The sequence below is a fragment of the Musa acuminata genome, chromosome BXJ3-6 (genome assembly GCF_036884655.1).
Source record: "Musa acuminata AAA Group cultivar baxijiao chromosome BXJ3-6, Cavendish_Baxijiao_AAA, whole genome shotgun sequence".
NCBI classification, from domain to species: domain Eukaryota; kingdom Viridiplantae; phylum Streptophyta; class Magnoliopsida; order Zingiberales; family Musaceae; genus Musa; species Musa acuminata.
The window spans coordinates 38,076,932-38,088,912 of NC_088354.1; the positions used below are offsets into that span (position 1 = coordinate 38,076,932).

General features: G+C 37.0%; 2 protein-coding genes across 4 annotated transcripts; one reads left to right on the plus strand and one right to left on the minus strand.

The window, feature by feature from the left end:
- Positions 1-494: 494 nt before the first annotated feature.
- Positions 495-9,350, minus strand: LOC135581380 (protein PAT1 homolog 1-like). 3 transcript variants are annotated; one of them, XM_065155657.1, is made up of 6 exons: positions 9,257-9,350; positions 8,917-9,129; positions 8,008-8,168; positions 6,944-7,000; positions 5,061-5,130; positions 495-2,890 (listed from the first exon to the last, which is right to left on the minus strand). In XM_065155657.1, the coding sequence occupies exons 2-6, from the start codon at positions 8,987-8,989 to the stop codon at positions 816-818; spliced, it is 2,436 nt and encodes an 811-aa protein (XP_065011729.1). In that variant the 5' UTR covers positions 8,990-9,129; positions 9,257-9,350; the 3' UTR covers positions 495-815. The 3 variants fall into 3 exon arrangements, with proteins under 3 accessions (XP_065011729.1, XP_065011730.1, XP_065011728.1); XM_065155658.1 differs by lacking the exon at positions 9,257-9,350 and having other exon boundaries at positions 495-1,025; positions 1,110-2,890; positions 8,917-9,250; XM_065155656.1 differs by lacking the exon at positions 9,257-9,350 and having other exon boundaries at positions 8,917-9,250.
- Positions 9,351-11,127: 1,777 nt separating this feature from the next.
- LOC135641463 (auxin-responsive protein SAUR76-like) lies at positions 11,128-11,502 on the plus strand. Its single transcript, XM_065156825.1, has one exon. The coding sequence runs from the start codon at positions 11,128-11,130 to the stop codon at positions 11,500-11,502; it is 375 nt and encodes a 124-aa protein (XP_065012897.1).
- The last annotated feature ends 479 nt before the right edge of the window (positions 11,503-11,981 follow it).

Below are 11,981 nucleotides of genomic sequence, written 5' to 3' on the forward strand. Positions count from 1 at the left end.
AGCTCGAGTGATGTACAGAACAGAACCGCGACACCAACTAAAGAGCTCGTGTGTTCTCGGCCAATGTAATGTTCTCCCTGATTCCAAGGTCATGAAAATAATCCAACAGGAACAGCGACAGAAAGGCCTTTTAACAATGCATCAAATAAATAGAGAATGTTACTCAGTTGATTGATCTAGAAATCTCCATGGAAGATTTATGGTACACTTTTGCCACCAAGATTATGAACAAAGACAAACTTTTGAACACTATAATAGAACCATTACCACCATTTGCAAGTAGCATGTGGTGCTTTCTTATAAATATAAAGTGGCATCCGCACGGCCTTGAAGGCTCGACCCACAAGATTACAGAAGAGAAAGAACCTCGCAGCTCCTCATGTGAGGACCAGGAATCTGTAACACACGAGAGGCATCCACAAATCCTTTAAGCTAAGGAGTTATCCTCATTAAAAAGGCACGGAGAACCAAGATAGCATCAAAATCTAGCTCCCTGGAAGAAAAAGCAGGTGCAAATCCAACAAATGTTCTGATCCAGTTGCAACATCGACAAAATACTTACAAATATGCTGACACTATTCTGTTTCCAAGATAGAAGATGGAATTGCCACAGAAAAGAGAGTGAAAAGACTGAAGTTTATCAGAAATCTACAGTTGTAGGTATCATAAGCTACCAGCATGTTCAGAAAGGAAAAAAAAACAGCATGCTTCAGGTAATCAAGGAGTATGTATATGGTTTGATACTGAAAAGAAATAATGCAGAGATGAAATCACATAAGTGCTATTTGAAGACATTTAATTTATCTTTACGAGCATCAACCAGGAACTGATTCAGAACTTTCAGGCCTGCTATTACCTCCATGAGTACTAACACGAAAAACAGGCATGGATCTCTGAGCAAAATCAAGTAACACCTTACGCTGGTGGTCATTTGTGTGAGGAAGACTTGCATGCAACAACTCAACCGGCATCTCCCTGCTAATAGCTCTGGTTGCCTCAGATCCCACAACTGCAGTGCTTGGTGCCTGCATGAGTAACATTTGCATTATACTGTCATATTTACTAAGACAGTACTTAGTAAGAAGCCCAAAGAAAGCATCGAACGATGCCTGCCATAAAGTTCGACTAGAGACAGTATAATTGTTTGCAGCATGAGGGTCTGTCAGAAGATCTGTTGCTCGATCCAGAACAGACTTTATAATTATGCTAGCTCCATCACCAGCTGAACTTCCAAGAGGGCGAAGAGGTGGTTGTTCAGATGAGCAGACCACTGCAGCCAGGCAAGCACTGAGTGCACTAAGTTCCATGTTGCACGCACATAAAGACACAGCCTTGGCCAGATTGGTTGTTGTTTCTGCTGCACTGGAGTCTGAAGGTAAACCACCGAATAAAAATCTAAGGTGGCGGAAAATGGCCATGCAGACTACCCGAGTAAGATGACTTCCAGGGATTAGAAGGTGAAGATAGCGACATAGGAGCTTCCGGCCCTTAGGAAGAGTAACTATGCGTAGGAAAACAAGGTCATCCTTTGGGGCAAAACCTACTGAATGATCAGCTTTACCAGGGCCAAGGGGATCAACAAGCTGAAGTGATGCAGCAATCACTTCAATCAGAACTTGCCTTCTGCGCTTCAGTTGCAACCCACCATCTTGTGGTTGGTTAACCTGTAACACCCGATCAATATCATCTACATCAAGAAGAAGGCTAATACAATCTTCAGTGGTGATTCTAGCAGCCAACATTGTCTCTTGTTCAAGGGGCTTTATAGAAGACTTCCGATCATCACCTGATGAAGATGGTATATCAACCTCAAGGAGAGGGCGAGGCCTACGTATTGAAGAGAATTGAACCCTCCCAAGTGCATCGACCTGAAAATATGCATGTGATTCATTACTACCACGTGACCGTGATGGAGGATCCTTTATTGCTGTTGGACAGAAGTTGTGCTTCAGTCTTGAACCAGCTGACTTTTTTGCAAGACAAGCTTGATAGTAATAGTCATCTACATAAGGATCAGTGACATGAGTTGCTGAATGCTGCATCCTCAAAATACTTCCTATCTCTTCGGCTGACATGTACTTTGATCTAAATTGACAACTGCTGTCAGTCTTCAGGCTGCCAGTTTCAGAAGATTGTTGAGACAACCATATATTCTGTCTTCCCCTATGAGATGATTTCGATCTATGGTCTCTCGAATTAGACATGCCAATGACTGCATCAAATTTTTTCATTTTTCGAGGTGGGGGGTTATGGAGGCTGAATATATTAGGTTGCAAGTGCAGGAAATGGGTGAGAGATGGCTGGACCTGCTGTAATCTCTGATGTTGCTGCTGTGACAATATCCGTGAAGGAATTAAACCATTGGGTAGAGGTAACTGTTGCTGCAACAAGTTAGACAACTGGCTGGGATGTTCCCGTGAATAAAGGCTAGTTTGATTCAACCAATGGTTCCTTGGAATGTTGATTGATGAAATGCCGTGAGGTGTAAACTGTGAATTTACACCATAGTGAAGCCCATGAGATAATCCCCCCATGTGATGTTGAGGACCAGAATAAGGGGATGGAGCAGGTATCTGCAATGCAGCAGTAACAGATGGCAAGCTTGAATGACGTGTGAGGTTGAACGAAGGATAACATTGTCCACCAGGCGGAGGATACGAAGTAAAAGATGACTTGGGTACAGGATTTAGTTCACTTGAGTGTTCTTGCTGTTGTTGCTGAGGGTAGGAGGATGTTCTGTACAATGGTTTTAGTTCAGAAAACTGAGACAAAGTGGCATCAGGTTGTGACCACCACCTTTTGCCTTCCTGAACATCTTCAGCATCTAATATTTCCTGATCAATCCAGCTTGGAAAATCAGCCTCCTGTGCCCAGTCTGCAGTAGAAGAACCTGAGTAGTTGACATATAAAACTAACATTAGTTTTAAACTTAACCAAAAAAATTAGTGTTTTCATTCTTTCATAACTAAACTAACATTAGCAGTGTGATTAGTTTACAAACATAAGAATGTAATGTCAAGTATCACAGCAAACACAGCATAATACATGTATAGCAGAACATATACAACACCAAGAAGCCATACAGTCCCAACATTAGATGATCATATCAAGAGATAGATATAATTTCAATATGAATCAATGAACAAGCCAGGAAACAATGCCCACTTTAACCATGTGAGAAATTTTAAAAACTTGACCAATCTAATCATAAAGGAATAAAATGGAAGAAGAAAAGCAGATGATGGTAAACCAGTGTAACATGGAGGTCTCATAATGATGCTGCAATAAAGATCAACAACAGGTCAAATTGTAGAATCAAACAAAATGAATAAAACTGATTCAGAATGCTAGAAAAAGTAAAATAACAAGTTAATCATGTGAATATAACCAAAATTTTTCATCGAGACACACACATGTATACACAAGTATGTGTAAACTTTACTGCATAAACAAAAATAGAAACTTAAGCAATCAAGTAGACACAACACCAGCCTAGCCAAAGATCAATACTTGACCATTTAGTTTGATAAAGATCAATATTTTATACTGAAACATGTGCGTGCAAAACCCTGGCCGATCCAAAGCCCAATCAAAACCCAATTCTTTCCTGGTCAAAACCTGATTCCCATCAAGACCCAATCCAAGCCCAACTCCCTCTCTCCACCAGACCCAGTCCAAATCCAATTCTGACCTATCCAAACCAAATACCTCCATTAGACCCCACTCCCCGGCCCAATCAAATCTAGTCCCTCCACCCATGCAATCCAATTGATAAACCCCTTCCCATGCCCAACACTCCCACTCAGGCCTAACCACCAGCTACATCTCTCTCTGTCTCACCTGCCCTACATTGTTGTCACTGTTGTCCTCTCCTCCCTGTTCTTGTTTAAACAATGTCTTTATCCTTTATTATAAATTTATAATTTTTTTAAGATAAAAGTCTTGCTTTGCATGGGCTGCCTAGCGTTTTAAACTTAGCACCTTATAGTGCCCTGGCTATTTTGCAAAACTGGCTAAAACTTTATGATCAACCCAAGTATGATCAGCGTTCATCCTTCGTATCTAGGTGTACCCTCCTCCATTACATCATTTTAGAGTGATCTAGTAAAGCAATGAACAACATCAATATCTCAATTAGAAAGCCTCTTTTTTAAATTCAAAAAGGCAATGAACTAAAATCGCAAAATGACATGAGTACCCATAAATCTTGCACAAAAAGACAAATCCAAAAACCTAAAGAGATCTAATTAGGAAGAATATGTGCATACAATAAGCTTCTATAATAAATAAAAGACTCCCAATCCTCCCAAAACACTGTAATCATCAAGGAATCAAGTGAAGAACAAGGATGTGAAGAGTCTGAAATATAGTAGTCCATAGTTTTGCCTGCCAAGCTAAAGATCAGTGATACACCAACAAGAGCTCCTCACAAAAAAATCTAAAAAAAGAAGCAGATTCTTTCTAATGGATATCTGGCAACAGTAAGCAAACTCATAATAGAGCAATAAAAACATTTTGAAAAAAAAAATTGCACAAAGCTATAGTGTGATATCATCATATCATGACTGACAAACATCATCAATCAATCAACAGCCTAAAGAATTCAGGAAAAAGATTGCATTGCTGAAGTCAAATGATGGAGCAACATTTAAGTACCTTGTAACTGAATCCAAGACTTGCACATGCGCAAGTTTAAGTAAAATGAAAAGCTATTTATATACCTTTTTTAGATAATTGATGAATAAATTTAAAGATATGCACAATCACTTACATATGGTTTTTTTTCAGACAAATAAATTCTATGATTGAGTTTCTAAATATATAATGTGATGGGTTTAACAAAAAGAAAGATGATCTAGTAGTTATATTGAGGTAATAAATGATAATGTATAATGGATTTGTCACTAGTATGATTACAGGAAGAATGTCTAATCCTCTATTATTAAGTGCTTATATCAAAATCAGCTTAAAATCCTTATCTTATTACACTGATAGTGGATACAAGAATTTGAAACCTTCGCTGAGATAGCATTGAAATCTAAAGCAATGGAATCACTCACTTTCTCTAGAAAAAGATCCTCTATCACCAATAACACCCACGCTCCTTGGTTCACTGACAACCCTGTTCAGCTGAGAATACAGAAAGAGCATGTCAAGACAGACCAATACCATGGATATTATCAGCAAAACTGAATAATATCAATTTAGCTAACATAAGCAGATGTAAAACAGAAGGTACACGAGATTTATGCTAATGAAATTGTCTACCACTTAAACAGAATGGTGTCCCTGTTTTTTTTATCAAGAAGGCACAAAACGAATATTACTCGTAAAAAAGAACATAATAACAGACTTTTCATCACAAGTGTCACAATGAGTAGTTTAGTTTTTTATAGGAATAAATGATATGCACAAACCCAGTCTTAACTGATCAGTAACCTTCAACTGATCCAAGCATAATCCCAACTGATCATGGTCAATTCTGTTAAATCCTGTTAAATCATAACTGACAGCAGAGGTTCAAGTTCTCACAAAGGTTCACAGAACTGATATCCAATAAGTCTATAAAATTATATTGAAAAAATCAAATAACTTATAGAACACAAATATATGTACTGTGATGAAAAATTTAAAAGAACAGTTATATGTAATTATCAAATATCAGTTATACAAAATTATTTGTGCTAATACAATTCATATGACAATTTTTAGGTAAATACATCACATAGATACAGTTCCGAAAATGGTTATAGATGGATGCATCATATAAATACAATTTTAAAAATAGTTTTATGAAAGAAATTTTCAGCCAGCTAGATGGTCTTGAACAATGTGGTACATGGTTTAAAACACAAGCTGGATGGTATATAACAACTAGTATTTACCAATTCGACCCAGTTCGGTATAGGACGATACATGGATATATCCATGTTTTATTTTATTCAGCAGTATCGAGCAGTACAGATCGGTATACAGTTCGATATCTTGGTACCTTACTGGTACAATAGGTTGTTTAGTATCAGATCGGATCGGTATTAAAATCTTGATGTCATGGGTCCAGCATACATTGCCTACCCTGCCCAGCGACCTTGACAGGGGAAATTAAGCTTAATCATAAATTAATTCCCATAGCTAGTAATGAGACCCCCCTTTCCATTCACCCTCTTCTCTCACTCCTTTTTCCATCATATATAAGTCAGGCAAGTTCCAACTGATAACCAAAATAAGGCCAAAAATTTAACAAACCCAGACCCATGACTGGTCAGGATCTACCAATCAAATGAACTAGCACTTTATGGGTCATTCCTTAATTTTTTTTTGTTTGTTACCCAATAGAAACAAAGGAATTACTTCCCGAATTTTCACTGTTTCCGACTACAATGAGAAACTACCTTCTTGCCTACCATAATCATCAATTGCAGACCAAAATAGTGCTCATCTCCACCTTCACTAACTAACAATTAAAAAAAAATGTCTCTGCTCTCCACTGATGGAAGACATGAAAACTAGTACATATTATACCCATTACCACTACTTATGAATCAAACCTATACCACTTACAATCAAGAACTATGGACTGCATGCAGTAACATTTTGTATAAAAAAGGAAGAAATCTAGCAAACTTTTTTATATGGTTTCAATGTTAGATTCAAAACTAGATAAATAAAAAAAGAATAAATAATACATTTAGTTTTATGCACCATACTTCCTCGAACCAACTACTAATTGTTTGTCGTAAAGTAAGCAACCAACGCATTTTACCCAATTCTTCGAATTCTTCATCCTTCAAATGTTCTTCGCACTTAATATATGTAATACATGTAATTGGTAACCATACTGCCTAGAGTGAAAATAAGACACATTTTTATAATTCAATCATGACATGTCAAAAAAAATTCTGTCAGCGAGTAAATAATAAAAAATTGATAGGTAAAAACTTACCTTCCTAAAGGTGCTCTCAAGGTCATCGATCTCGGACAAGGATCCTAAGCCTTCAAACTGCAAATATGGCAAAAAAATATATCCCAATTTTAGCTATGAAAATTTCCAGAATCTAAAGCTTTTTTGGAAGAATATATCATGAGCTTAAACAAAGTGTAATTTCCATAAAGGAACTTTATATAGATAGCAACATGTAAAAACAATGAATCGATCCATAGTATGAAACTTTAGGTGACGATTTGTTAAAATCAAAGCCACTACCATAGCGTAAAAAATGTACTTAAATAAAAGAAGGGAAGATGGATCCAAGTAAAAAACAGAATAAAAAAAAGGTTTATACATCAGATCAATATGACTTCTTTAAAAAAAAAAGTTGTATCTTGTTTACTTAATATTAAATATTGAATCATCTAGTGTTTAAGATTGTCTGACAACTTTTAAACTAACATCCACATAAAGTTATTCCTCTTTGGCTATGTCTTAAAAGTCCTTATTTATAGCAAATAAGGACATTATTCCTATGTTTAATTTTTATTATATATCAAATATTATATCCAGCATTATCAAGAAACCTAGATCTTTCCTCCACCCAATTAATTTTACACAAAAAATTATATTAATTTCTCCTCCTAATCATTATAACCACTAGTTCTAACTCCTTTTTCAAAAGTGTTCATATATTTCTATATGCTACTCCAATTTTATGGTCTAGAGCTATTTTCTTTACCCATAAATAATCCTAAACAAGACAAGTACTCAGGTTTTGCACCATATTTAGATGCCCATGTGATAGGTTGTTATCGATAATCTCCTAGCCCATCTTTGCACTATGGAGCATCCAAATGCTAAAGATGACTCACATCACTTCTAGGAGATGAACAAGTGGTGCTATAACATCAGTTAACATCTATGCCCAAGAAACCTGACAAAGTTTTATGCAAGCTGTCAGTTGTGCAACACAAGCCCTCCTTTATCCATGCTTGCAACCAGCAAGGAAAAGAATTTACTGAACTACTGTAGATAAAGGCATGTAAAACAAATCTTTGCAAACAAAAGGAACTGACCTCTCTATCACTAACAGAAGGAAACTTGTATTCCTCATCATCAAGACCAACGAAACCCCCATTACCATCATTATCATCATCCTCCAGACCCCCTAACTCGACTTCCTCCATGACATCCTTACCAAAGAATGCGTATCGTGAGGCATCAAAAAGAGAATTACCTGAAGAGATCAGAAGGCCAAGTTAAAAGTCCAAAAACTGCGTTAGTCATGATAAACAATTGCAAGAGGCTAGAAGAGAACAGTTGTATTAGATAATGAATCAGATAAAAATGAAATAACAACAAGAATACATATTCCAGAAAAATATATATATTATAGTGGCATCAATATTTGGTAGCAAGAAACGGGCGAAAAAGCATATAAACTGGATTTAGTGAAGGGTACGGTATATAATGATTCTCATGTCAGCTTTTAGTCAAATCTCTGATAAAAGCTACAGCTAATAAAACGCATTAAAATTTTACTATAATGCGGTATCGAGGAACATACATGCAGACACAAATTCATGCAGGAACTCGAGCACAACAAAAGCTTCATGTTTTAATGGAGAAACATTCAGATTGATCCGCTGAAACTACATCAGAAAAATTCAAGCATTTATTGTCATGCACATCAGCAGCAAAGAAACTCAAGAAGAGAGCATGGACTGACAGATCTGCACCACTTAAACGCTCTCTGGTCACATCGAATGAGCATATCCATAACATAAAACTATTCTCAACCAAGAGACGACAAAATTTCAGCTTGCACGTAAAATCGTTCCCAAACCCTCAATTTACAGCCGCAACAACAAATCTCTCCCCCAAACCCAAAAAACGAACAGCCAAAATTCACGGAATTAAAGCACCCCAAACGGATCAAGTATCGCCACAACCACAGACGAAAACAAGAAGAAACAAAAGCTCACCGGCGGCGCCATCGCCCGATTCTCTGGCCCCGTCGTTAGGTTTAGGGCTTCCCTCGGCATCGAGTCCCCTCATGGCGCCCGGCCGCGAGCCGCTAACACCCGAAAGACCAACACCGACGGACGACGGAACCGATCAACAGGACCATAAAGATGGAGCAAGGATTACCTCCCTCGGATCCGAGTCTAGGGTTAGGGTTCCCGGCGAGGTGAGATCTGGGAGGGAGCAAACCTTGGTCGGTCAAGAGAGGACTGGCATTTAACCTCCTCATAAATAAATAAATAAATAGAAAAAAGAGGGGAGAAATAAGCGATCTAAAAGAACCGAAGTATCAAAGTGTACACGGAGAGACTATTAGTGCTGAAGTGGGTTGGCTTCTTTATATATTCTCTCTCTTTTGTGATCCTCTTCGATCTCCCACACTATTAGCATAATAAATAGTGGGAGAGAATAGTAGCGTGTGCTGTTCCCAATCATTCTCATTTATTCTTTTATTTTTAATTGATAATTAATGATACATCAAACCATGCTAATATAAGTATTATAGTAGTGTCTATTGCAATTAAATTGTGCAGTGTAGTTGTGTTGTTTACTTGTTGAACCTTTATTGACATACTTGTGACTCAATTAGATTCTAAATTAGATCATGAGAGTCTTGAGTATATTATTTATTTATTATTTTTATTTTTATATATTTTAAAAATTAGGTAAGTGGGTAATGGTATCAATAGTATATTTTTTTGGGGGGTAGAATTGAATTAGGTGAAGTAGAATTATGAGGGCTGGAATATTATTCTTTTGGGTGGAGGCATTGGTTATGTCTAATCAATGTTTTAGCAAACATGGGAAATAGATTGGTTAGGATTAGAAGTTCATAATCACAAAATAAATAATAATGAACTTGGCAAAGAGATTAAAAAATTATGGGATAAATATGTAGGAGTTGTAGCTGCTTATAAAAAACAAAAATATATTTAGCATGGGCAAAAGCTGATGCATGCTGTTAACACCAAACACAGGTCTCACACTGACTGCAGCAGAGTCCTCTTGTCTCCAGAATTCTCACAGACTTCAAACAATGTGGGGAAAGAGCCTGGCAATTGGACCCCCTCCCATTTTTCTAATCAGAAATTATTATTATTATTATTTTAATGAAAACATAAATTATTATTTATTTCACAACATGATTATAAAATGCATCATGTTCATCAGAGCTTATAGAAGAGAGAGAGAGAGAGAGAGAGAGAGAGAGACCAGTAGGCTAATTTTGTTTGGTTCTAGCAATGTTTCTGAGTCAATTACTGAATTGGTTTCATTTCCTAAGCACATTTGCTATATCTCTGCATATCTTTAATTATGTTCAATACATATCAGCATCAGAATCATTTCCAAAAAAAAATTAACACTGATTGAACAAAAGCCAATAGCTTCACTTCTCTTCTAATCATCATTCCTTTTTTTCTTTGATTCATGTTCTCTCAACTCTTTCTTCAGCATAATTCCTGGGAGGAAGGAGAGCATTGTTGCAGTATTTGCTTATAATTTTGATGTCTTGTGAATTCCATTCCACTGCATTGCTTGCACATGAACAGCTGAATCAAGTTTTCAGCACTACTTTAAGTCTATTTAGGCATCTAAATTGTTGCATTACTCTATTCATTTTCTGCACCTTTTTTTTTCCGACTGCTATTAGAAATAATTAGCTAACACAACCATTAACTTGAAAGCTAAGCAAAGTAAGAAGAAGCCTATTCATGATTATACATTCTACAAACCAAGCAATGGAATGCTGAAATCACCAACCTTGCATTGTTTAACCCCATAATAGCACCATTAATTTAGTATTTCCACCAACAAACTCATTGTATTATTCTGATTTAAGCTCTCATGCCATCACATCAAAGCTAAACTAAAATTTCTGATCAGGGATCAAAATCACCCAATTTATCTGTGTCTGAGCTTAATGATAGTTAGGAGACATGTTAGGTTAGGTTGATATGTTTGGCCCATGCTATGTTGGATTGGGTTTATACAACATTGATGCAGCACCTAACTATGCACAACAGCTATGGCCAGATGAGTGTATATATAAAGTCATGATTGTTTCCACTCTAAGCTACAAGGATATCTCTCCCTCCCTTCTCCTCCTCCTCCTCCTCTCTCTCTCTCTCTCTCTCTCTCTCTCTCTTGCTATTGAGTGCAAGAAGAGGAAGATGAACACTATACTGAGGAAGTGCAAGAGCTTGTCAAAGCTAGGGAGGAGTTCGTCTTACAGTAGTTTGAGGTCGAAATCCACGAGAGAAGATGAGTTGTGGCCGGAAGACGGCGCTGCAATCAGTGCAGACAACGGCGCCGACGAGGTGGCGGTGTTCGTGGGGAGATCGAGGCGGCGGTACTTGGTGAACTCGAAGCACCTGAATCACCCACTGCTGAGTGCGCTCATCGATCGATCTAAGCTCGGTGAGATACGCATCAAGTGCGAGGTTGTGCTGTTCGATCACCTGCTGTGGATGCTGGAGAACGCGGAGCTCGACGTGGCCGACGACGCCGCGACGCTGGAGGAATTGGCCGAGCTCTATGCATGCTGAGGCGTTTTGGATGAATTATTATGAGACGTAAAACTATATATGCAGATATAATATTGTTTGAATTCAATTCGGTTCTAATTAACTTGTGATCAAAGAGGTTTGATAGAGCTGCAAAAACAAGCCTATCCGCATCTGTTTTGTTCATGTGTTGCTTGCAGTATAATAAAGTTCGTAATGCTTCCAGTTCATGTGTTGCCTTGATGACATTGTTGTCTTTTTTATTCCAATTAGGGCTATTTGATTTCATATGGACTATCCCAAATAGTTCAAATAAATATGTTTGGAAATAGACATGAGAATTTTCTTGATTTATTTTTTTCTCTGATTTTTATTTTTATTTGTGAAAAAAAGAAATATATATATTATTTAGTAAATCAATAAATTGATATAAATTCTTTATAAAATATTTTTTTCGAAAAAAATCTGTGAGAAAATTCGATATAAAGACATTAATTTATAATTTTTTCCTTATTTATCTG

Bases quoted from the DNA above. Each gene is read 5' to 3' on its own strand.
- LOC135581380 (XM_065155657.1), bottom strand. From the start codon at position 8,989: ATGAGGGGACTCGATGCCGAGGGAAGCCCTAAACCTAACGACGGGGCC. The intron at 7,001-8,007 runs GTCAGTTCCTTT...CCATATTTGCAG, and splicing joins CTTCTGTTAGTGATAGAGAG to TTTGAAGGCTTAGGATCCTT. The intron at 5,131-6,943 runs GTAAGTTTTTAC...CTGTATTCTCAG, and splicing joins TTGAGAGCACCTTTAGGAAG to CTGAACAGGGTTGTCAGTGA.
- LOC135641463 (XM_065156825.1), top strand. From the start codon at position 11,128: ATGAACACTATACTGAGGAAGTGCAAGAGCTTGTCAAAGCTAGGGAGG.